The sequence below is a fragment of the Myripristis murdjan genome, chromosome 5, assembly GCF_902150065.1.
Source record: "Myripristis murdjan chromosome 5, fMyrMur1.1, whole genome shotgun sequence".
Lineage (NCBI taxonomy): Eukaryota > Metazoa > Chordata > Actinopteri > Holocentriformes > Holocentridae > Myripristis > Myripristis murdjan.
In genome coordinates this window covers 2592576-2617176 of record NC_043984.1, presented here as the reverse complement: position 1 = coordinate 2617176, position 24601 = coordinate 2592576, and the positions used below count along the sequence as shown (strand labels likewise).

The 24601-nt window shown below is 40.8% G+C and overlaps 1 protein-coding gene across 1 annotated transcript; it reads left to right on the top strand.

Moving 5' to 3' along the window:
* The first annotated feature begins 10175 nt into the window (after positions 1-10175).
* On the top strand, positions 10176-14949 carry csrp1b (cysteine and glycine-rich protein 1b). The gene is made up of 6 exons (XM_030052670.1): positions 10176-10356; positions 11882-11991; positions 12498-12666; positions 12813-12942; positions 13405-13498; positions 14261-14949. Exons 2-6 carry the CDS (start codon positions 11883-11885, stop codon positions 14335-14337), a joined length of 579 nt encoding a protein of 192 aa, XP_029908530.1. The 5' UTR covers positions 10176-10356; position 11882; the 3' UTR covers positions 14338-14949.
* The last annotated feature ends 9652 nt before the right edge of the window (positions 14950-24601 follow it).

Genomic DNA, 24601 nt, shown 5'->3' with positions numbered 1-24601 from the left:
GCTGTCAAACCAGCACATGAATTAAAAATGTCTTTTCAGTTTTATAATAACAGCCAAGTTGTACAATTAGAAATGGCAGGGCTCACAGAATTTTGTGAAATAAGCTTGGTGTCTTAAAATGCAAATAACAGGCTCCAGGCATAAACAGTGAGAGAGATGCATTTCCCCATTCAAGGATTTTGTTGAGGAGACCTGAATAGAAACAGCTACAAGTTATACAATAATGTACAGCAGAAAAAGAGGTGGGGTATTAGATCGGTATACATGGGACTTCAGCTCTGGCAACCTGGGCTTAACTCCAAAATCTTGCAGAGGAAAAAAAAAAGTTTTCTATTATGAGTGAAGTTTTCAATGTCAATGAAAGATTTTATTGTTTCAAACCATGAAAAAAAAAACCTTAATCACAACCTTAACCAAGGTTAGACTTGCCTAAACCAAACCCTAACCTTAGCTGATCTTCTACCTTGCCTCATCTCTACAGCCAACTGAGGATGAGCATGATGAACACATTTTGAATACATGCAATTGGCACATAGCTGTTTTGTGGTGGAGGAATGTGCAGTAATCATCATCATGTCCCAGCACCATGACAAACACAGGGAAAAAGGAAAAAACAACTGACTTCAAAACACATCACCCATCTGCAGTACTGGTTGCCACCATCAGCATGGTTGAATTCATCAAGCTCCCAAGCACCAGCATCACTCACACACCCTCTCCAAGACAGCAGAATCTGGAATACTCAATAGAGAGTATTCATTTACTGAGAGTATTCAATATCAGCCATTCTGTTTTAGTCCAGCTATAAAGGGCTATCACCAAGGGCATCCTGACTTCTTATATCAATGTGGGGTTCAGCTCAGCAGCTGTTCACTGGGCTGCAACCTGTCATTCATCAATTGACAGATGGCCATACTGACAGATGAAAACTTACCACAAATTCTTACTCAAAAACTGTACTTAAATATGTTTTTGAGGTACTTTAACTTACAGTTCAGACAAATATACTAAGTTAATCATTTTACTGAGGAACTTTTTTCTAAAATAGGCAATCAGATCCTACAGATAACCTGGATAACCTGGATCAAACATGATCACTGATATGAAGAGCAGATTTTAAAGAGCTTGACACTTCAAACTCAAATGCCACTGGAATATAGAGGTATTGATGTCAACTGAATAGATGCTTTTACTTATGAATAGACTGCTATGAACTTTATTTATGTGAATGATTTCTGTGGTTATTCGATGAAACAACTGGACCAGAAAGCGTGGTGTTAAGATGAACCCTGACATTTCCCGTGCAGGACTCTTCATGTTTGTCATGCTCGACTGTGGCAGCCATTACAGACAGTGCGTCTCAACAAAAGCAAACTCAGAGCTGTACCAATACACAGCAGGACCTAAGAGGAGTCGTAAAACATATTCATCCTCACCTCACATTCACATCCTCATGTCAGATCTCCGACGAGGGTCTTTTCAGAACATTCAACAGTGTGTGACAGCTTTATACGGAATGCATCAAAAATGTATCATGTTTTCCTAAATCAGAGCACGTGTCATTTTGGGTTAGCCAAGGTGGAACATGTCTACCACTGGAGCGTGTCTGTGGAGTAGACATTCCAAACCAGAGCAGCCACTGTGGTTAGAGCACACACACACACACACACACACACATGGATAGTTGGATTCAGGACACACAGCAACACTGAGACGTGGCATTTAAGAGAAAAAACGATGTTGTACACTGTTTAAAGACATCTCATCATTTACCCATCAAGGCTCATGTGTTGTAAGTTGTGTAATTATCATTGCGAGATATGCAGTTTGAATTCAGCTGTGGATTTACTGAGCACTTTCTCTGCAATACCATGTTACAACCGCAATGCCCATAGTGGTACTTCCTTGAAAGAATGATGAAAACAAAATATCAAAGCATCTGTTTTATGTGGCTGTCCTGAAAGGGTCTTGGACATAATGCAGTATGCTGTTTGAGAAGAGTCAAAATTATGCCTTAAGCAGCACTTTTCACGACAGTAAGAGATGTTGTCTCACCGCAGGCCGCTATTTCTGACTACTCGTCCCATAATCACATGTGACATTGAAATTATTTTTGATGTTCTAAAGTGTAGCAAGTTGTGTGCATGATATATCTGTTACACTGGCGATGACATCACCCACCATTAGCGGTATTCCCAGGGCTGTGCATTCTACAGCTCCTTATGTACAGTAGTGTTAAGTTACTTTATTGTGTGTGCACATGCGCATGAATGCATGCATGAGTGTGTGTGCATATGTTTTTGAATGCAATAGTGTGTGTGGAGTGATGTTTATCTAAATGAGTTGTTTTATCTAAAGTGAATATCACAAAAAAGCATCGCATTTCAAAGAAATTCGGAGCTTGCAGCATGAAAGGACAACTCATATTGATTCAGTCTTTGATGAAGACATCAAACAGCAAGGCATGAATGATCACATCCTATATGTGGTTCACATCCGTGTAAACTAAGTAGATGAGTAGGTTGAAGTATGAGGCTGGTCTACAGTAGCGGTGGCCTGTAGCCCACACTGGTATGAGTCAGCACCGGGTCCCAGACAATACTGAGCTCATGACTCCCCGTCCCAGGCAGTACAATAGACGTCCGGCACAGGACTACAAATTCTTTACAGGAATTAGTTCAGCCTGACTCTGTCCTGTTTCCCTTGGGCCTCTTTCCATGCCTCCATGCCACACATGACAGCAATATCACACTCAGCCATATAACAACTTCATTGTAAAGGACTGTGAGTAAATTATCTTATACAGAGCTGTGTCTATACTACACTTACTCCTCTGCTGTCTTATTCACACATACTCAACAAATACTACACTGCACTTACACAAGTACTTGTACAGTCATTTATTTGAACATATTTGGACAATGAGGTCATTCGGGGGAATGGAAGGTTCAGATCAATGAAAATGATGCACTTAATTAAAATACAAACTGCGCAGCATGCACCGATGCTGAAATCCTCTTGTCTAATTTGCATGAAATGCTTTCATTTGCATATCTTCAGCATAAACACAGAAATTCTGACATTCACACAGTCAACACCCCGTCTATCTGCAGTGCTGCACACTTTATTTTTTCTGTTATGCCTGTATGGTTCACTGGTCTAAAAAGAGACTCTGAGGTTTAAGATAAACAAAGTTTTACTTGAAAATACAGTGTTGTTATCTAATAACCAAAATAATGACGTATAACATTTTTAGATACCCAGAAATCATACTCATCCCTCATAGCTTGCATTAAAAAGGGAGCTCAAACTCACCTTAAATCAGGCAGACAAAACTTAGTGCCACGATAACAAGTGCAACAGAAGCTCAGATCATTAGGATGCTTCAGTGAAGAGAGCACCACTTTCTTTAAGGAAGACAATTCCTTCTATGAACTTGCTGTGCAGGGTGACCGGTCTATGCCCTATGCTGGTCTACTGCCCTTTATGCAATGACCGGATGAGTCACCAAATGCCCTCAGCACTGTCCAGCTCTGACTGACTCAAGGACCGAAGCATCCCAACCTCCGTCCGATGTCTGGATCAAAGTGGGACTGCTCCCTTTCTGCTTGCATAACAATACTCTAGACAGATCCACTGCTGCAGTTGGTGCGTGCAGATCAGACTACTTAGCTGGCTCGCGCGCTCTCTCTCTGACTTGCAAATGGACCTGGCACCGCTCCAGTTCATGTCTCTCTGAACTAAAGTGCTGAACTAAAGCAGAGCTATACCTGGAGAAATACTACTGAATGGCTGAAGACGCTCCACTTTTATTTCTCTCTGTACCTGTGACAGCCCAGCTCGCTCCTATTACATATGCATCTTCTCTGCTTTGTGCTCCATGTCCTGAGTCACAGCCAGAGCCAGTGAACTGAACTGATTCGCATTGTCATTGCATGTTTGTAGTTGGCTGCCTACAGGGCACGGGCTCCCTCAGCTCGACCCTCAGTGGGAATCTGGGCCAAGGAAGCTTACACTGAGGTGTCAGCTCAGGGAAGATGACAGGAGCAATAATACAGTAACAGCATGAGTCCACACACACTATTCTGAAACTAATCTTTGATGTGGGAATTACAAACTGTGAGTAAGACTACCCCATCTTGTGATGTGAGGCTGAATATTACAAAATGACTCAAAGAATCAAGCAACAAGGCAGAATATGTCTAAATCAAGGACAAGTGATGAAAAAGAGAAGTAGACCATGACCAAATACAAAATCTGCCAGCAGCAATGAAACAGCAGCATGCTGGTGTGCAGATACAAGACAACAGGTGGCGCAACGGTGTGCTATATATCCTCTTGTTTGAGTAAATCGCCTGTCCGTATTACTGTGGTGCAGGATGAATTTCATAGAGCACAGATTACACACTTAGGCACTTTCAGAAATGAGAGCCTTTCCTCCTCTGCGTGGAGTCAGAGACAGATGACAAGAGAGGATTAGACTCAAAAATGTGAAGTGGACGTGCTTATAAATAGACAGAAATGAATGTCTAATTCATGTGCACACACATCCGCATACACATCCACACATCCACGGCCTGACCTTGATAGATACAAATTGCTATCTACATGATTACATCCTTCACATGGGGCTGAACGTAATCACAGCTTAATTAAAGGTGCCGAGATAAAGAATCTGCAGGTTCACAGGGACACAAGTGAGCAACTGGCAGCAAAGTCCTTCATCCCTCACCCCATATTCTTAGCCTGCCTATTGCTTTTCCACTTGACTCTCAAATCCATAGTTTCTGCTTTTGTTAGTGAGCCCTATTACCATTTGCGTCAATTAAGTTTACTCCAATATACACAAACACCACACAGAGGGAGAGAGAGCGAGAGCGAGAGAGAGAGAGAGAGAGAGAGAGAGAGAGAGAGAGAGAGAGAGAGAGAGATTAGGGTGTGTCACAGGCATCTTTCAGACTTAATCTCTGTCCACATGTGACCTCTACTGACTAATTTGTGAAACTGCATGTCTCCATCATCACTCCTGACGACCACACTGCTGCATAGCACATGAGAGGGCTCATGAAACCGTCCCAGTCATGCCTGTGCTGCTGTTGCAGAGCTGCTGAAATAGAGAGAGGATCCTCCTCCACTGACATCGTGCCAAATTGCGTTTGCCTTAAACCTAATTATCTCATTTCCCCCCGGAGGTTTAGCTAACGATGCTTTATTGGCAGAGAAGATAAAAAACAATAGCTGCCTCCATTGATGGATGGGGATTATATTAACGATATCCTAACATTTACAAGTTACATCATCTGAAAAACTATAAATACTGGTGAGTACTCATGGTTGAAAAGCTTGCTTTTGTTTTCCCATGCAAATTATGTAGGCTTGGAATGAACTGGAAGAGATTCTGACAGAACAAAACCATTATTGTTGAAAAGTTCAATTTAGAAGTCACATGATCTCTGAGAACCCCCTGACCACTATGGAAATACACACATATACTCTACTGTAGTTTAATGAGCAGCATTTAAACCAGCAAGCATAACTACTAACCACATTACTAATGGTAACGTAATGTTAATGGCAAAGTATACCGCAGTCATTCCATAAATTAACAAACTTGCAAACATATATGTGCACACACAAACACTGATATCAACCATGCACTCATCCACAACAAAAACATGGCTTTGCATCACTGTAAACATCAATCCCAGTGGATTCAACACTAATCACCAGGGTACACGCAGCCTGACACACTGACAGCTAGCTGTGCAAACATTCTCAGCATGAAGTCAGCTCACCTCCTCCAGCTCTTCCTTCCTCACCTGACAGATATAAACTTGGCAAAGCTTCTGTGCAAAATGGTGCCAGGGGGAACCATTTACCAGAGGAGGAGCCCTGGCTTCAAGTCAAGTCGGACGCAAGGAGACTGTGCTGAATTCCTCTATAAGACTCCAATGAGTAATCACTACTCCCGTGTACACTGATGGATGGACCGCAGCCCAGCCCCGTCCTCGCCTCTTATCTTGCTTCTTCCTCTGGATTAATCCATTTCTCTCTCTCTCTCTCTCTCTCTCTCTCTCTCACACACACACACACACACACACACACACACACACACACACACACACACAATCACATGTGCGCACAAGTAGCCTAGGCGGATATCCACACAGCAGAAACAGAGGGCTTGTGTTGGCCAATGATGGGCTATAAATAGGCTTCTTGAGTTCATCATTGTCTCTTCCTATGATGGTGAAGAGCCCAGAGGGCTTGGAGAGAGCAGGGTAGGCAGACCAACCACCATCACTGTCTACTCGCTTTACTTCCCTCCTTGCATCGACTACCATCTTCCCTATCAGATTCACCTCTCTTGATCCTCTTTAATCGAAGGGAGTCATCTGAGCCTTGCTGTGAGTGCACGTGTTCATGCTCTTCACTGGATGACTAAGCAAAATAACACAGAGGGGGATCTAATCCTTCTGAAAACATGAAATAGAACCATTGGATTTGATTCTGCATGGCAGCATGGCTTTGTGGTGAGACTGACCACCATGTAGTGGAAAGGTCACAGGTTCAATCTGTGCAAGACAGTGAACCCCTACAGCATCGGCACACTCACTGAATGTCACGGAGGATAGGAACATCAGCTAAATGCCTCTAATGCCCTCAATGTGTAAGTGTGTCATAGGCACCAGATACCAGCATTATACTGGCAATAGATAATAAATGTTATATGACCCAGAAAAACTGAAAACATTATCTGTAAATCGCATTACTCAAGGACATTTTGCCAGTGAAACACAGAGAGGAAGCACAGATTAGGCTTCTTGTGGTCTTTGAAATTAAATCATTGGGTTTGTTTTATGGATCAGTGCTTGAAGCCGTGTCCGCTGATAAAAACAGGCTAATTAACTTGCTTAGTTATATTCAAGTGACCAGTCATTTTAGTACAGATTTCCTGAAGTGTTTTCAAATAATACATCACTGTTACCTCTCATTAGTCAGCTAATTACATCAAGTTCACAATCCCTCCCATAGCAAAATAGGTAAGATAGAGCTGAAAATAGAAATACTTAAATTTCTAATTGACTTATTCCCAACTGAGTCACGTAGCATGTTTAAACCCCTCCAAAAGGTCCCAGCCTTCTGGAGACGCTGAGTAAACCACTGAGCAAGCAAGGACATCCCATGCTCATCAAAACCAACACCTTGTAAGGCAGCGGCTGCGGCATTTCACAGGCTGCAGCCATTTGCAGGCAATCTACTTTTCATATCACTGCTGCTTGTGTTTACCAAGCCACACAAGAATGACGGAGTGGATTTTTGTTTCATTTTTTTTTTCACTCTGCATTTCCTTTGTCTGTGTTTATCCAGGAAAGAACAGCACCAGTACGGAGTGTATACCCAAGCATACCCACAGACAAATTACAGTGACTGAGTGCTCCACAAGGACATGCAGAAAGGTCAAATGTGAAAATGTCATGTGGTTGAGAGAGGGAATCTCCAGCAAATATAGTTGTCACTATGCAACATGAAGTCTGCTGCCTTGCTTAACTATCTTGAATATCTGTGTGTGGGCTGGGATAAAAAAAAAAAACTATTCATGAACTCAGTTTGAAATTTTAATTAAAACTGCAATTGGCTCCTAAAGCTAGAGACTGATTGATAAATTTCATTAATACTGTTGTTGTAAAGAGCTTTCTTTCTTTTTATTTTGAAGGAAAGTTATGTCCAAAGTTGGGAATTTGATTGAGCACAACTAACACACACACACACACACACACACACACACACACACACACACACACACAAAACTGTCATTTAACCGCTGACCTTCACAGTCAGACAATTATAAAATCTCTTCTCTGAGCATAGGGCTGTCTCAGCCTCACACAGAGCTACTAGTCTGGATGTCTTTATCTATATGTGAAAGTTCAAAGTGTCAAGTATTAAATAAAAAGCTCCATCTTCAAGTCAAACTCTTGATAAAAATGGAATGAGGCTAAAAATGTACAAACCACTTGCCAGGATAAAATGTTGCCATATTACGTTTCAGCAAACTAGCAAAGGTGCTGAAATTTGTCAGTTTCTGAACCAAAAATGCATATCAACATTAACATTTACACAATGTGGTGGAGCCTGTGTCAAATTCACGACTGTCAAACGCTAGCTCATGTTAGCTTGTTTGCTACTTTACCCAATTCTGTTTGCTTCATTAGCTTCATTAGCCACCAAAACTGCTTGGTTAAGGTTAGGAAAAGGTTATAGTTAACATTACAACACTTTAGCAAAAACAAACAGCTCTCACTCGACACAGGACTCAAACAAAGGCATTGAAGTGTATGTGTTTCTGAAACAAAACTACGTTGCATATCAACAGTTATACTTACAGTCAGTGTGGTGGAGCCTGTGTCAGATTCACATAACTGTCAAACACCAACTAATGTAGGCCTAGCTCAGTGGTGTAGTCTACATGATACGCAGGTATACGCCGTATACCCACTAGAAAAGGTCCCGAATTTCCGTATAAGCACTTAAAAATGCGCAGAGATACGCATCAGTATGTTTTTTTGACATAACGTTCACTTTCCCGTTCATAAATTCGCCTTCTCTGTGTTATGAAGCGAGTTCTTTTTGACCATAGGGACTTCCGTCAGGCGTGACGTGAATCCTACGGAAACTACTAGGTGAAGCGGTGAATGGCTTGAAGAAGGGCACGAATCAACAACCTCAAATGGCCCAATGCTAGTCAGTGGAGAAATGAAATGAAAAGAAAGCAAAACCAAATGACACTATTTCAGTGTTTCAGTAAGCCTGCTGCTTGTCCTGTGAATACTGCCGCTTCGGGGGACACTAGTACAGCTGGGGCTAACGTTAACGTTTCAGAAAGCGCGCGCGCGCGCGCGCGCGCGCGTGTGTGTGTGTGTGTGTGTGCGCGCGCGTATACCCACTAGAATAAACTAGACTACACCACTGGCCTAGCTTGTTTGCTACTTCAGCAACTTTCGTTTGCTTTGTTAGCCACCAAAACTATTTGGTTAAGGTTAGAGGCAAGGTTCATCATCATGGTTAAGGTTGGGAAAAGGTCACTTGTTAACATATGAAACAGCATTACATTACAACAAACACAGCTCTCACTTGAAGTTGAGGAGACTTGAGCCCCGGCTTGCAGAAGACGTCCTGCTGATTGTGCCCTCTGCCACCTCACCTACCTCCTAACACAATGGTTTTTGCTCACTTAATTCACCTTATTCTTAACAGCAATACAGACACAGCCACTTGAAGTTTTTTTTTGTGCAAGACGTCCACCCAGGCACTTCCGGTCATTGGCTAACTAACTCACATTTTGCCACAGCAGCTAACACAACAACATCAGATAAGCTAGGTGAGCTAGTTAGCAGGGAACTGATCAAATGGATGCATGGAACAAAAAAAAAACTGAATTTCAGCCAATTATTTTCCTCCACATTCCAAAATAAGGTGGATATTATATCATGAAACTTGAAAACATGCCATGTCAATGTATCCTTGGTTTGCAGAAATGTAAAATGCTAGGCAAGAATTCTCTGTCAGTATAGTGAGCCTAAGTCACAAGATAGTGTAACAGCGGAGAAGAGTGTCCCATCTGCAATAAACTGAGGCACCAACCCAGAATAAATTTGCCTTAGTCGCCCAAGTTACTTTCTTGGCATTGTGTATTTACCCAGTTGGAATATCTTCCCAGCACATAGAAAGTGACAACCAAAACTTAGCAAACTTGGTCCCAAACAGCCGTGAGCAAGCGTTCATTTGGCTGAAAGCTGGACTGATCTGCAGTAGATCTTTTTCCTCTCTCATCCTTTTGCTATAAAGCAGTCACAGATTGTCGAGGCTGGTAAACATCACCATAGTTTATTGTTGTCATGCTGCTCAGATCCTCCAGTCATTCCTTTCACTGCCGTGTGGGGCAGCCAACAAGTAGACATCAGTATAATTCATGCATTGCTTGCATCATGTATTGGCTGTATTTTTTTTTTTTTTTTTAACAGGGCATGTTTTCACTAAACAGGGATGTTCAGGACAGCAGGAGGCGGTGAATTTTTTTCCCTCCCTCCCTCCTTCCTGCAGCCTCCCACCCTCTCTCTCCCTCTCATGTCATTCCTTCCACTCCCATCAGTAAGTCAACTCTCACTTTGTGTCTCCCTCCCTTCATCTCTCTCGCTCTCTGTCCGAGTGCCCTGACTCCTCCTCCAGCTCCAGCCTGGTGTCCTGTCAGCCAGCACTGCTCCTCTCCATCAGACTTGTGTCTCATCTAAACTCCATCATCTGTGAGTGTTACTCCTCAGCCACAGAGACCGCCGGCCTTTCACCTCACCGCAGGTAGGAATACAACGTAGACTAGCTGGTAGGATCCACACAGCACTGTCAGAACTTGTCAACAGTGTAGAAAGTGTCAAGTTGGCTGGGAATTCATGTTTTAAACTTTCACTGCTTTGACTACAGTGAGAGTTAACTTGAAAAGTGCAGTACAGGGTTCTTTCTGGTTGATTTCAAAAGAAATAGACACAACACTGCAGTTTTTGGACTTGAAGACTTGAAGGCACTAAGTTATGTTTATTCAAATGACACTGGCACTGCTTTACATACAGTTATCAGGCTGTACTGTTTTGCTAAGGGCACGTTCTAATGCAAATTGAGACTGAGAAACATAATAACATACAAAAAGCTGACTTTTTGATTAGTTGTATGTAAGCATGCAGCACTGTGGAAGAAGGAAAATGTCCTATTATGGCCTTGGAAAAGACGGGTGTGTGCTAAGAGGCTGTTTCCTCAGGGTAAGCAGGAAAGGCATCAGATAGGAAATGACCAGCATCCACCTTCAGAAGGTGCTCACTGCCAAGAGCAGCTTCCTGGGTCAAAATATCTCACAGGCTTATTTCTGCTACATAAGAACACAGTAGGCAGGTTCTTATGTTGCCAAAACAATAATCAGTGTTGGAGATGATGCATGATCAAACTATTTACTACTTTTTTTTTTTTTTTTTTTTAATTTAAGGGAATATTTTTTTAACATGGTGGTTTGATTGACCTCACTGTGATGACATGTGCGGTCTCAAAGCCACCCCAGCAGCATGGCCTGACGGGTTGTCTGAGGTCAGGAAATGTTAACATGTGTAATCACAAAATGAAATGCAGGGAATTTCCTGTTTATCCACAGCGATGTGGGAGATTACTGACTTTCTGTCTGACAGACAAGCCATGGCTGATGTATCTCAAATTGGCTAAAGGAGCAGTTATGAAAATGCATGTCATACACTACTGCAGCTCAGCATTCACCTTGATAAAACGTCCGCACCCGCTGTCAGTGTATTCTGACAGCAGGTTATCTGTATGAGGTGTTTGGTCCTATCTGAGCAGCCCAAGCAGGTATTTTGCATTTTATATTTGGGGATTAGTTAGGGAACAGTCCTTCAGATATCCTTATTCCAGCATGCTGAACTAAAGAGGAGAGAACAAGAGAGTAGTGTAGCAGTACCAGCTGCAACTTTGCCTTTTAAAGGAATTATTATATCATGCTGTTGTATCTGTCATATTGTTGTATCCAGACTTGACTGTTGCAGATGTGTTCTGTTCTCTGCTGAGCAATATTGATGCCTCCATGACACACTGCACAGCCTGAACTCCAAAAAACAGATTGTATACATTATATAAGGCAGCGGCACAAATTTCCCTTAGACATTAGGGGGGACACATTTAGCGGGGGGTCAGGGGATCAAGAGGGGTGCCAAAGTAAAATACATTATAATTTATAAATATTGGGGGGGACTTGTCCTCCCTGACCCCTCCTAAATATGCGCTCATGATATAAGGAATGTATACAACCGATTCTCCTGACTCTTCACAGAATGCCTTTTGGAGGAGGAAACAAGTGCGGCTGCTGCCAGAAAACTGTCTACTTTGCTGAGGAAGTGCAATGTGAGGGGAAGAGCTGGCACAAATCCTGTTTTCTGTGCAGTAAGTACATAGGTTCTGAAATAATCCTTTTAATGATTCAACCGACCCTGAACACGTAAATGACTCTGAAATGATCCCGGAGTGCCGGGGAGGAATGCAGAATATTTGGCAACAGAGTAGGAACCACGGCATCCCGAGACACCTCTGCCCTTATTTGGATGCAGTGAAAACGTGACACAGCCTTGGTCTTCCTTATATGGCAGAGGAAGGTGCACAGAATCCCCCTCAGCTCAGACAAGTATTTATTTGACCCAGCTGAGCACATAGCAATATACCTTCTTTTGTAATACATCACACTGGCTCTGTAGGATGATTCAGTTTGATATCTGTGAATAAATGTTCCAAAATGTCCAAACAGATAACTTTGAATTATCCAGGCTCGGAGACTTAAAAAAAAAAAAAATGAAGTGAAATGAAATGAAAAAGAGAAAAAAAGATGAAAAAAGAAATGACCCTTGATTTCAATGTTTAAATTTTGTTCTTTTCCCCTTACCCCTTGTTGTAAGTGGTCTGCAAGAAGAACCTGGACAGCACAACAGTGGCTGTCCATGTGGATGAGATCTACTGCAAATCATGCTATGGCAAGAAATATGGTCCAAAAGGCTATGGTTTTGGTGGTGGAGCCGGCACTCTGAGCATGGATACAGGAGAAGGACTTGGAATCAAGCCTGAAGCGTAAGGAAAATGTATTCAAGTTCTGTTATTCTAGCAATTTATTTAGTGCAGTGTCCAGGCGTGGTACATATTGTGCACGTGCATCATAAAGTGACAAAGTATATGATTATGCAAAGTTTAATTCCGGATTGCCCTCTCCTTGACAGACAAGCACCCCATCGCCCTACAAATAACCCAAACGCCTCCAAGTTTGCCCAAAAAGTGGGAGGTTCGGATGTGTGTCCACGATGTGGCAAAGCAGTGTATGCAGCAGAGAAGGTTATTGGGGGTGGCAATGTAAGAAATATTTTCTCTTTTCTCTTATCTGTATACCAGTGGTTATATAACTCATTTTAGTATGCTGCAACTTATGAAACTCTCTCACTTGTGCTGGTTTGCCAAATTGTATGTCTCAGTTGACAAAATCCTATGTTAAGACCCTGTGCCTACTATCAGTGATGGTACTAAATCACCATTGAGAAGACAAATTTGGTCAGTTTAATTAATTCAGCTAAGCTATCAGTTAAGTGGCAACCCTAGTCACAAAGGTTCCCCTAAAGTGACTTCCAGATACATTTCTGGAATTTTATTTGACATTAATTCTGACAATGCCATCTTTATTTTGGAAGTGCAGCAATTGCCACAACTTGCCCGACCCAGTTGGGATATCCTCTCTGTTCTGTGAATGATGAGTAGCTGTTGTTGCTGGCGTTTGTGTGAGGCCCAGTGCTTGTTCCAACACTTTCCTCTCTCATCCAGTCATGGCATAAAGGCTGCTTTCGCTGTGCTAAGTGTGGCAAGGGACTGGAGTCCACAACTCTCGCTGACAAGGATGGAGAGATCTACTGTAAAGGTCTGTCATCAGCTACTGTTACTGTTGACACTTTGTAAAACACATGCAGTAAGACAAGATTGCACATGACGTAGGGGCACACAGAGCTGCTCTGGAGGCAGAAATAATCTCACTGGTTGGTATAATCCTTAATGGGGGAAAATAAAGAACTGCATTTGTTGTGATTAAGTCACTTTAGACTGAAGCCCAGTGTTATGCAGGTTAGGAGGTTAGACTTACTGATTTTCTGAGATCATGAGTGAATAGAAAAAAGGCATTGCTGTTTATATTTTTGCTGGATCTTCTTTGCCATTCAAGTTAACTGTTAAAGTCCCCATGAAATTACCTCACATGACTTTTACTTCCTGTAAAAGTGTATCTTAAATAGTGACATCATCCTGCAATAGTGGGTGTAAATTAAAATTTCAACCAATAAAACATTCACAAATCTTTAAACTTACTCTCTCATCCACCCATTCCTTCAAATAAAATTGTGTTTTTCTCCCAAGCTGATATCCTGTTGGGTTAGGGTCATGGTTTGGTCTATTGATTTACACTTGGGATCCTTCCCTGAATTCTGTCTTTCCAGACATCCTGTTTCAACAGGAAGTATATCAAATCAAGAAAGTAAGAGTCCATTTGATGAGGTCTTTAAGTTAATGTTCAAGCTGTAAACCTTGAGATTGCTTTTGCCTCCAGAGAAGCTCTGTCACTCAACAGTAGTTTCCAATTTTTCAATGTATTACCCACAGAGTTTCTAATTTACTTTCATTTCATTCACAGGATGCTATGCAAAGAACTTTGGCCCCAAGGGCTTTGGGTTTGGTCAGGGTGCAGGAGCTCTGGCACACTCCCAGTAAAGCCTCAGGCCACCTGGGACTGACATTTGCGCACTGATACCATCGGTTCCAGGACCCATCAGTCAATACCTAGCCTGCTCTCCCCTGTCCTTCTAGCTGAAGGCAGCGAGGCATAAGCATGCAGCTCACAGCTTTTTGTAGGTGTTCACCAAACAGACTTCACTCCATATATTGCTTTAGAATCTGGTATGTTAGGTTTTAACGTTTATGTGGTTAAAATGCATGTAAACCTTAAGACACACTAATGGAACGCTGTGTTTCGAGCCACATTTACTAAATGTATTTATACTGAATAGATAACAGCCTTGTAAGTTGGCTTCATTTTGAGAGCAAGTGAATAAAAACATAGTGAGTCATACAATGTGGCTCACACCCTGCGCTAACATAACTCAAGTCTGGCAAATGTTGAGTTTAATTAAGGTCAGAATCAGTCAGAGGCCATGTGTGAGAACAAACTGAGATCATCATGGTTCATCAGTGACAGCTGTGAAATACTGCCAAGGGAGGTTATCTATTGTTCACATCATACTTGAAATGTTCAGATGTTGTACATATTGTCTTACAACGTGCATTAGAGTTGAGGCACCTAATAAACATCAGCCAAAAACATTAGAGTTTATTATCATTCCCTTAAATATTCAAATGGGCTCTGAATGGCAATTTCACCAACTAATACATAAGTAAAACGGTTGAATATGTTGCGCAATTTGGCAAGCTGGACACAGTTTTCATTGTTCTTTGTAGCGTAGTGGCACGTCTGATCTGATGAAATCAGTGTGTATGTTTCTGGGTGCTGGGGTGCGCTCGTGTGTTTGTTTTTCCTCCTCCTCCTCCTCCTCATCATCAAAACACAGAGCAAAATGCCAGCTGTGGTGGTGAACAACAGAGTTTTAGTCCTCTGCCCTGTCTCTGCCTGCTCCCAGAGGCTGGCACCCTGACCAGAACAGCAGCAGAGAGACAGCCAAGAGCTCTGGCACTGACTCAGCCATGTGCGAAAGAACAAGCGACAACAAAACTAGATGGGAAATCTATACAAAGCTGTGTTTTACTGCACACTGAAGGCCTGCCATCCATTACGTTACTGTCACGTCTTTTTAGTCTTGCTTCAGAGCTGTAATAAAGAATTGGAGCAAACAATTTGTTTCATCTCCAGCGAGTCGCTCATTCTCCTATGTAGAGTTTTCCTCTAAATGTCGTACTGTTTGTATCAAAAGGCCATGGACATGCCGATCCATTGTTCCTGGCCCTCTACTCAGCAGATAACAGGTGAAAAAAAAAGCCATAACCACTTTGAAATACTAATATTGACAACATTACCTGGATCATTTAGTCAACTAACCACTGGTATGCTATCTCTTAAAAAAAAAAAAAAAAATAGTGTGATCAATATTTGTCTTTTTTTTAATGAACCCCTGCATGATACAATGCACTGCCTGCATTTCTAAACCATTTGCTAAAAAGGACTTAACTGTTTACTTTAAAACAAAGCACAGCTGGAAAACTACTATACAATCCCTTGACATCTCTCTGTGTGTATGTCAGTATTCAATTTCCCAGAAACTGTCTGTTGTTATTGTTGCTTTCATATATACAGTGGATTATAATCAGCTGCCATGCATCAGCAGCCTGGCTCTCATGTGTCATAAATCAAATCAATACCAAAGACTCAAAGGTAATGACTCAGCTGGAGCAAAAGTCAATTCTTGCAACGTTACAGAACCTAACTCTAACCACAACAATAAAACACAGGAACAAAAGATGCAGCAGCAATGAAAATGCAGTAACTTTCAGTCTCTACGGACTGACTTCATTCTAGAGCTGGTTTCATATCAGCAATATTTCGGAGCCCCACAGCAGATGTGCACTTGCAGGCTGTACTAAATAGCTGTGGCGGTGGCAGCACAGGCAGGCCACAATGCCAGTGGTCCCCAGTCCAGTCAGTGAAGTGTGATGACGCAGGGTGGTCCCCTGACAGCTCGCTGCATATCCCGCTGAAGTGCCGCTCTCTCAGTGTGACCACTGCTGGCAGCTGGATACAACAACCACTGCCTGCCATCCATGTGTTACCACAAATATATTACATGTTTTTGATGTAAAGTACAACCAAGAATGTGGACAAACAAGCTGAAATCCAGTTTCTATGGTAAGACTTCACCTACTTTTACTTCACTTAATTTGGTTCATTAATGGCCACAAAGGTAAGTGTGCAGTACTCTTCCTCAGGGTAGTGATGCTCAACTTTTAATTATTTATTTTTTTGTTTATTTGTTGATTAAGTAAAATGATAAGAAATAGCAAAATAAATAATATAAAAAAATATGTGCATGATGTATAAATATGTGTATTAATCCTTCTTTGTGTATCAGTGCTAGTTGTAAAAAAAAAAAAAAAAAAAAGGGGTATTATATATAAATATGTGCATGAATCCTACAAAAATATTCCAACAAAAAAATACAGAAATAACAGCATATGTAAAAAGCTAATGAAAAACACTGGCAGGTGGCACAATCACCATCAGAGGGGGTTAAAATCCTGTGTCAAGAAAGAACCATGTTTTTTCGTAGCTAACATTTTGAAACGTTAACCATAACCTGCTTTTAACTATTTGTAAACTAACAGTTTGCTCCTGGTTTGTTCCACATTCGTTAGTGGCAGCTCAGGATTTTGTGTGCCTTATTACAATATAGTTTTCCTGCTTTTACTGTTACTGTAGTATACCCTTACAGTGTGTGTAACAGATCAGGGAGCTGTTTATTTGCCACGCTCCTTACCATACCCCAACCCGTCTCACATTCTTTAGCCTGTCTCAGATCACCCTTTTGTCTGGCTTTTCCATGACTTCATTCAAAATAATAGGTGAAAGCAAATTGGGGGGCATAGCTTCCACTTGAGTTCACTGGGTCAGTCTATTTTTGTGGGAAGGGAAATATTTGGTGCACTCCGTCGTGTGTATTAAGTAGACATTAACACACTTCAGCTGCTCGGTAGTGAATGGAAATAATTCATTTCTCGAGAGACAAGTTTCCACTTGCACCAAACTCAGGCCTCTAAATAAAACAAAGATGTGTTCCACTTGCTAGTGTTGCTGTGTGTGTGTATACTCAAAGTCAGACTGGACCTCTACTTTGATGTCACGACTGTATATGCCAGAGAGAACAAAATCTATAACCCAAACATAAGTTACACAACCCAGACACAAGTGATTTCACTGAGCCATTTAGGGGATTTACTGTCCCTGAGCATGTGAATGAAACACACTGACCCTCATTCACAGACAGACACAAGCACAGGCAGACAGGTTCTGCTCTGCACACACACAAACACAAACATACACACTCAGCTTAGATATATGCAAGCTGGGACTTAATATCAAAGAGTGGTAGCAGCATATGGCGCTGCAGTTTGTCTGCTGTCTGCAACTATTATTCTCATTAGGCCAAGGAGACGCTGCAGCCTCAAGGGGGCAGAACACATCTCCAACACCAACTCTCATTGGCCAACCACAATCTAAGGAAATCACCTGTAGTAACATATTGTATCAGCAAGCTGTGGCTGGAGTTGTAGAACAGTCTCTCGCTGAAGTTTTCATCCAAAAGGAGAAGAGTTGTAATGTAACTTTCCACATGCACATCCTGCTGTAGCCTTGCCACAGCTGTTATAGGATGTGAGGAAGCAAATGTTGTGATGGCATGATTGTATAGCAAGAGATGTGGAAAAAAAAAGCCTCTGGTCTGTGTTTGGTTGATCCTAATAATCTGCAAGTTAACCTGACCAGGTTAATTCATTCATTCATTCATTCATTCATTCATTCACTCATTAATGTGAGGGACCAAGCAAGCAACCACAAGGAATCATAAGTTTTAGTTAAAAAAAAAAAAAAAAAAAAAAAAAAAGGTCATTTATTCACCCAAATGCAAAAAAAAAAAAAAAAAAAAAAAAAAAAGTGTCCATTAATTTTATATTCTTTGATCACTGGTACCTTCTGCAAGCCCATCAAACATCATGGTCCATGTCTGAACTCTGTGAACAGGTAGTGTTTAGGGGGCTGGTTCTTCACACACTTTATGTGGTTCTTTACTTTTACTTACTTTAAAGAACTAAAGGTTCTTCATTTTTATTTGATGATTGCAGCATGAAATTAGGACTGCAATTAACAGTTATTTTCATAATGGATTAATGTGCAGATTATTTTCTCAATGAATGCATTAATGTCTTGCTCTATAAACCATCAGAAAACAGTGAAAAATGCCAGCTGACATTTTTAATACCTCTTCTGAAACTGAATGAAGGAAAGAGGAATGTCGAGAAACGGCCAACAACATGTTCATGTTGGTTTTCAACCTCACCAAAAAAACTGATTTCAAACCATTTCTTAAAAATGGTTCTTTAAAGAACCTGTTTTTGCTAAAGTTCTGCCTCAAAGAACCATTCATGATTCATGATTCTTGCCTAATTAGTCACTGTCTGCGCCTGTCCTTTGTTCACACACACACACCCACACACCCACACACACACACTAAGACTCCCTGTGATAGATGGAAGCAACGGTGGGAGCTTGACAGAAAGAAGCAGAGAGGAAAGCTAAATAATGAATAGCATGGATAAAACAACTTCAATATAAACAGCCAAATAAATAAATAGACACATAAAATAATATCTGCTTAACTTGCGACAGTGCAGTAAAGTTGTCAAATGCACAGCATGTCATAGCACACTAAGACAGTTAAGTTTTTAATTAAAACCTGCTGGGATGCCTGCACATGAAATCTATTTAAATCTATCTCCACTTTCTCAGCAGATCAAAGCCCTGAACATCAAGGTGTTGAACCTGCAGGGGAAGTTCAAGAGACCCAGCCTGAGGAGGGGGAGGGTGTCTGCTCATGCTGCTCTGCTGCTCTGCTGCTCTTCCCCCCGTCGGGGCTCCAGCACATCAGCTCTCCCTTGACCTGCGGGCTATTGTCAAATCAGTCAAGACAGAGGACACAGAGCAGGTGGCCTTGCTAAAAACACAGCCATTTATTTGCTTACTGCAAATAAATGAATAAATAAATAAATATGTGTGTGTGTGTGTGTGTGTGTGTGTGTGTTATATATATATATGTATATATATAAATATATATAAATAAATAAATAAATATATATATATATATATATATATATATATATATATATATATATATATAAAATAAAAATGGAAAATGGAAACAACATCATGATGCAATGGCTGACAATCATTCAGAGGAGTTATCCCAGCAGCACATTAGCTGCAGCTGTTGCACAGTTGTTTCTGAGGCTGATGTTTTATTTATTACATTTACACTGTAGGCACTCAGCTGATGTTCTTGTCCAGCATGAATTAGAATGAGTACAACAGAAACCCACAGACAGAACATGACAGAAGAAATCAACAGTGAAAAGAGCTGGTGACGGTGTTTGAGACCGACAGCGTGTCCTAACAAATCCAAATTGCCCATAGAAAACCCACTATATGAACATATACGCCGATATACATGAGAAATATTATCACTTGTGTTACATATACAGTCACATACAAAACAAAAATATATACCCCTTTTAGATATAATGATGTATGTAGCATTTAGCCTATATTTGGAACATATGAATATATGAAGCAACATATATTGTCCCTCATACAGTATGGTGATATGTGTGCAGCCAGAACTGTTCACTATACTATATGACAGTGGCAGCCAGTGACTGAAGAAAATTCAAAAGCTTGCAGAGGATGTGTGTATTTTTAAGATATGTTAGATATATGTTTTATGTTTGTGTATGTCTGTGTATATATAGATATTTAATATGGACATATATGCCACATATAGAAATCCCTAATGCATTTCTGTATGGGAGAGATCTAAGTGTGTGCAATGTCTTTCTACTTGTTATCCAGAACCGTGGCAAAGACTGACTTTACTGGGCACCAGAGGGAAAGAAACAAAAATAAATAAATAAATAAATAAAAATTGGTGGAGTGACTAAAGGAAGAACATGGAGGCCATGGAGATTTTTGACACTTCAAATGTCTCTGACCTGTAAAGGGATGATAGCAGACAAAAAAAAGTAAACTTAAGTTTTATGTCAAATACCATGGCTTGTCATCCAGCTACTCCAGAGTGCACAAAGAGAGCCCAGGTGCATAAACCCCACATGCACAGTTGCCAAAAGATTCCCCCAGTGTTTGTTTACTGTATCATTTCCCACTACGATTTTTTTCCCACTTCTCTTTTTTTAAGGTTTTTTTTTTTGTTAATTTTTGACATTCCACTTTATTTTAATAGTGACAAGAAAAGTGAAGACAGCAAAGGAGAGAGAGAGGGGATGACACGCAGCAAATGGCTCAGTGTGGAATCAAAGCTGGAGACAAGTGGTCCGCTCCACCAGGTGAGACACTGGGCCTGGGTCTTTTTACTGTTGGGTCTCGTGGCTGTGTGCAATCATTTGTCATTGTCCCGAAAATAAACAGCAGATGTGCTTTCTGTTTTTGTCTCACATTTCCTCTGCTGGTCATGTTTTCATCGTTCCAGAATTAAAGTTTTATGGTCAAACACGACAATCAGCTGTTCAGTTTGTTACGGTGGCTTTGTCACATTGCTGGTATTATGATATGGTTGGTATATTGTTATTGTCATGAAAATGTATATGGCTGGCCTGGTAATATCAAGCAAATATGAATAACTGGTCCTGAAATGTCTATCTATCTATATAGATAAAGATATAGACATATCAAAGAGCAGAAAACATAACACCTTCAGGATAATAATATATCAGGCTAACAGCAGAATCTGTTCAAATCTTTCAAAACATAATCCTCAATCAAATTATCCAGTATTGACTAAAAGTGGATAATAGAAGTGGATAATACATTGTGTAAATTACTATTACAATCAATTGCTTTTTTTGCTTATATATTTTTTGTAGGTTAGATTAGATTTTTTTAATGCTTCTGCTGTAATCTTGGCAAAGATTGCCAAAAATCGATGCTTTGATACACTCGAGCCTCCATTGGTCTGCAGTCAGATTCACTTCTGCGATGTGAAACTAGATGGCAGTGTCAGCTCACAGTCAGCCTGCTCCCACACTGCACAGAGGGTAAGGTAATGCCGCAGCCACCAAGGTTTCTACTGAAACAAAACAAAACAAAGTCATTTTTCTCATTTTCATTTTAAATAAACGCAGTACTTCAACAGCTAAAATTGGTTTCAAAAGACAAAAGGTCTAAAAAGTATTGAGATTACTTTATGTGGTCTGTTTTCAACCTTCCAAAAGCTTGTTATAAACCGTACTCATCAGACACTGAAAACATGTTGTGGCCTCTCAGGAAATAATGGTTCATCTGAGGGCTGAAACATATATAGGACGCCACAGCCACTGAGTTATCAAGAAAATAACTACTTTTATTTATCAAGAAAAAAAAATATTCTCAAAGTGCAACAGAAAATAAACAATAGGGGCTGGAGATCCCACTCAAAAAAAAAAAAAAAAAAGAAAAAAAAAGAAGGGGAAGATATAACCCAACCAGACACAAAAGCCATGAACTGGACTACAGGAAGTCTCTAATCCCTACTAAAATAACAAAACTCAACACACTAAAATCGAGCAGGGGAAAAAAAACAATTGTGGAGAAAAGAAAAGAAAAGATCCCCGACACTGTGCTGCTGAAAGCTGTCGGGCGTCTTCCTCACTGCTTCTCAGGTTCCCTTTACTTCACTGAACTTCCCTTTAATTGGTTTCACCTGCACACACCAGGACACAGGTAGAAAACCAGGGAGAGAGAGAGCAAGGCAGCCAGGCATAGTACACCAAACACACACAGAGTAACAACACCAAACTTTCAAATTCAAATTTCTCCCATTGAGGTGTTGATGGCTCAGAACATCCATATGCCACAGTCACTGTGACTATTTAGGTTACATTACAGAGGCATTTGAAAGTAGAGAAAACAGGTCATTAGACTCAAACTCCACAGGCTGTGCACCACACAAACAGCTCACTTTTCCTCCTATGTAAACAACCACAGGGAAAAAAGACTGAAGTCTAAATATTAGCCATAAATATCACACTGCAAAAACGCAAAATCTTACCAAGATTATTTGTCTTATTTCAAGTCAAAAATGTCTTATTTCTAGTCAAAATATCTCATTACACTTAAAATAAGACATGATCACCTCAGAAGTAACTTGTTTTTAGACAATTTTCACTTGTTTCAAGTGAAAATTCACTTTTTTTCATTGGCAAAATTTGCCAGTGGAAAAAGTGAAAATTCACTTGAAATAAGAGAAAATTAGCTAGAAACAAGAAACAAATTTTGCCAATGAAACAAACAAATTTTCACTTGTTTCAATTGTCTAAAAACAAGTTACTTCTGAGGTGATCATGTCTTATTTTAAGTGTAATGAGATATTTTGACTAGAAATAAGACATTTTTGACTTGAAATAAGACAAATAATCTTGGTAAGATTTTGAGTTTTTGCAGTGCAGAGGAAAAGTTCCTCTCAGGGGCAGGCCAGAATTTATTTTACTATACTTGAGGTATTCTCACAAATGGACTTTTTTTTTTTTTTTAAAGGGAAAGAAGCTTTGGAATATTTTGAGCCACATCAAAACTCAACACGCATGTTGTAAACTCATGTTTGGGTTCCACTTATGCATATTTTCACATCCAAATCATCAGAAGGTGAGATGTTACATTTCCTGGTGACAATGCTCATCCAATAAATCACTCTGTAACCTGGAGCCAGGCTGACAGCGGTTCAACGCGGTGCTTTCTACAATTACAGACTAGGTGTTGGTAAACAACATGAGAGGCATGCGCTGGATGACAGTACAGTGGCTGGTCTGGTTTGTGTGGGGTAGCATACGTATTAATAGCAAACGCTGGGAGTATCAGGAGACTTGGCATGGCCATAAAGGGTGTTGTTGATACTATTATCAACAATACCCGATTGGCTGTAACATTACTTCATGTTAGGGCCGAGGACAGAGAATCAGATTAGAGGCAAGGTGCTGGAAATGGAGGCGTTGAAGGGTGTGAAGGTTGCTCTTACTCTTTCCCTTGGTACCGTGCCATGGGAGTACACTGATAATGATCCCATTGCGCAATATTCCTATTCTGAATTGTTGCTCTTACATAATGTCCTCATGTTCCTGTGTTTGCTTTGTGTGATACATATGGTGCTGTGTTTCCTCTTTAGGATACCGCAATTGGCAACAGACCAGTTCCATGCGTGCGTATGTGTCTGCACATGTTTACGTGCAAATGGGAAGATGCTCATCACACGGATTATCTCAAACCGCACGTCTGCAAGGCCCTGAGAACCCGAACCTTTTTACGAGCAGTAATCCCGTGCTGCCCAGTCCAGGTTTTTGATGAGTAAAAATAGACAACGCCAGTCCATGGAGAATACATGTTTTCCCATTCTAGCTAATGCTATCTACCATCTGTTAGCAGGTATGTGCCCACCCATTGTAGACACAGGCAGCTTGCCGCCATGTGATCCACTCCTGGGTTTAAAAGCTTATGGCACACAGAGAGGGGCACAGTATACAATTCCCCACTGACCCCCTTCTCAAGCGCGCATCGCACTGTCCGGGTGAGTCTGTACGCTCTGTTATGTGTTTATGGACAGTAAATTCTAATTCTAATTCCTCCATTACCTTGCAAACGCTTGCATTTCAAACACTAAATTGTACTATTGACATTGTTTTATCGTTCATTTTGATGTCATGTCACTGATAATGCATGTCTGTGTATTTACCTGAACAGGTGCTTCATAAACATGTCAGACACAATGGACGAGTGAGTAAACAGACTTTTTTTTTTTTTTTCTTATGTCTGGAGCGTGAGCAAAACAATTGATGTGTTACAAATACAGAATCAATTGTAACAGAACATTTTTGGTCTGCTTTCAGGAGAGAGCACCGTAAGTAAGCGTATCCATTTACTCTTTCCCTTGAAACCGCACTCTTGGGCTAAGTGACTCTTTACACCTCGTCTTTCAAGTGTTGTCAGTGGTACAGGTTAACAGAAATCCTCCCTGGATGGATGCTCAGACACACAGAACTGCTGCATCTTAACTATGGATAAACTGCAGTTAATAATATCAATCTGATGCCTGCATATTCTGATTTTGCTGCATGTGTGTTTGTAAATCAGAAATATGCTGCTGATACATTTGTTCATGCCCATATTTAAGATACTTGTAAAGGACAGTGCTTTCACAATTGGCCTCTTGCTTTTCGCTTC

Coding starts and splice junctions, on each gene's coding strand:
- csrp1b (XM_030052670.1), top strand. CDS start 11,883: ATGCCTTTTGGAGGAGGAAACAAGTGCGGCTGCTGCCAGAAAACTGTC. Junction 12,667..12,812: donor CTTGGAATCAAGCCTGAAGC/GTAAGGAAAATG, acceptor TCTCCTTGACAG/ACAAGCACCCCATCGCCCTA. Junction 12,943..13,404: donor AGGTTATTGGGGGTGGCAAT/GTAAGAAATATT, acceptor TCTCTCATCCAG/TCATGGCATAAAGGCTGCTT.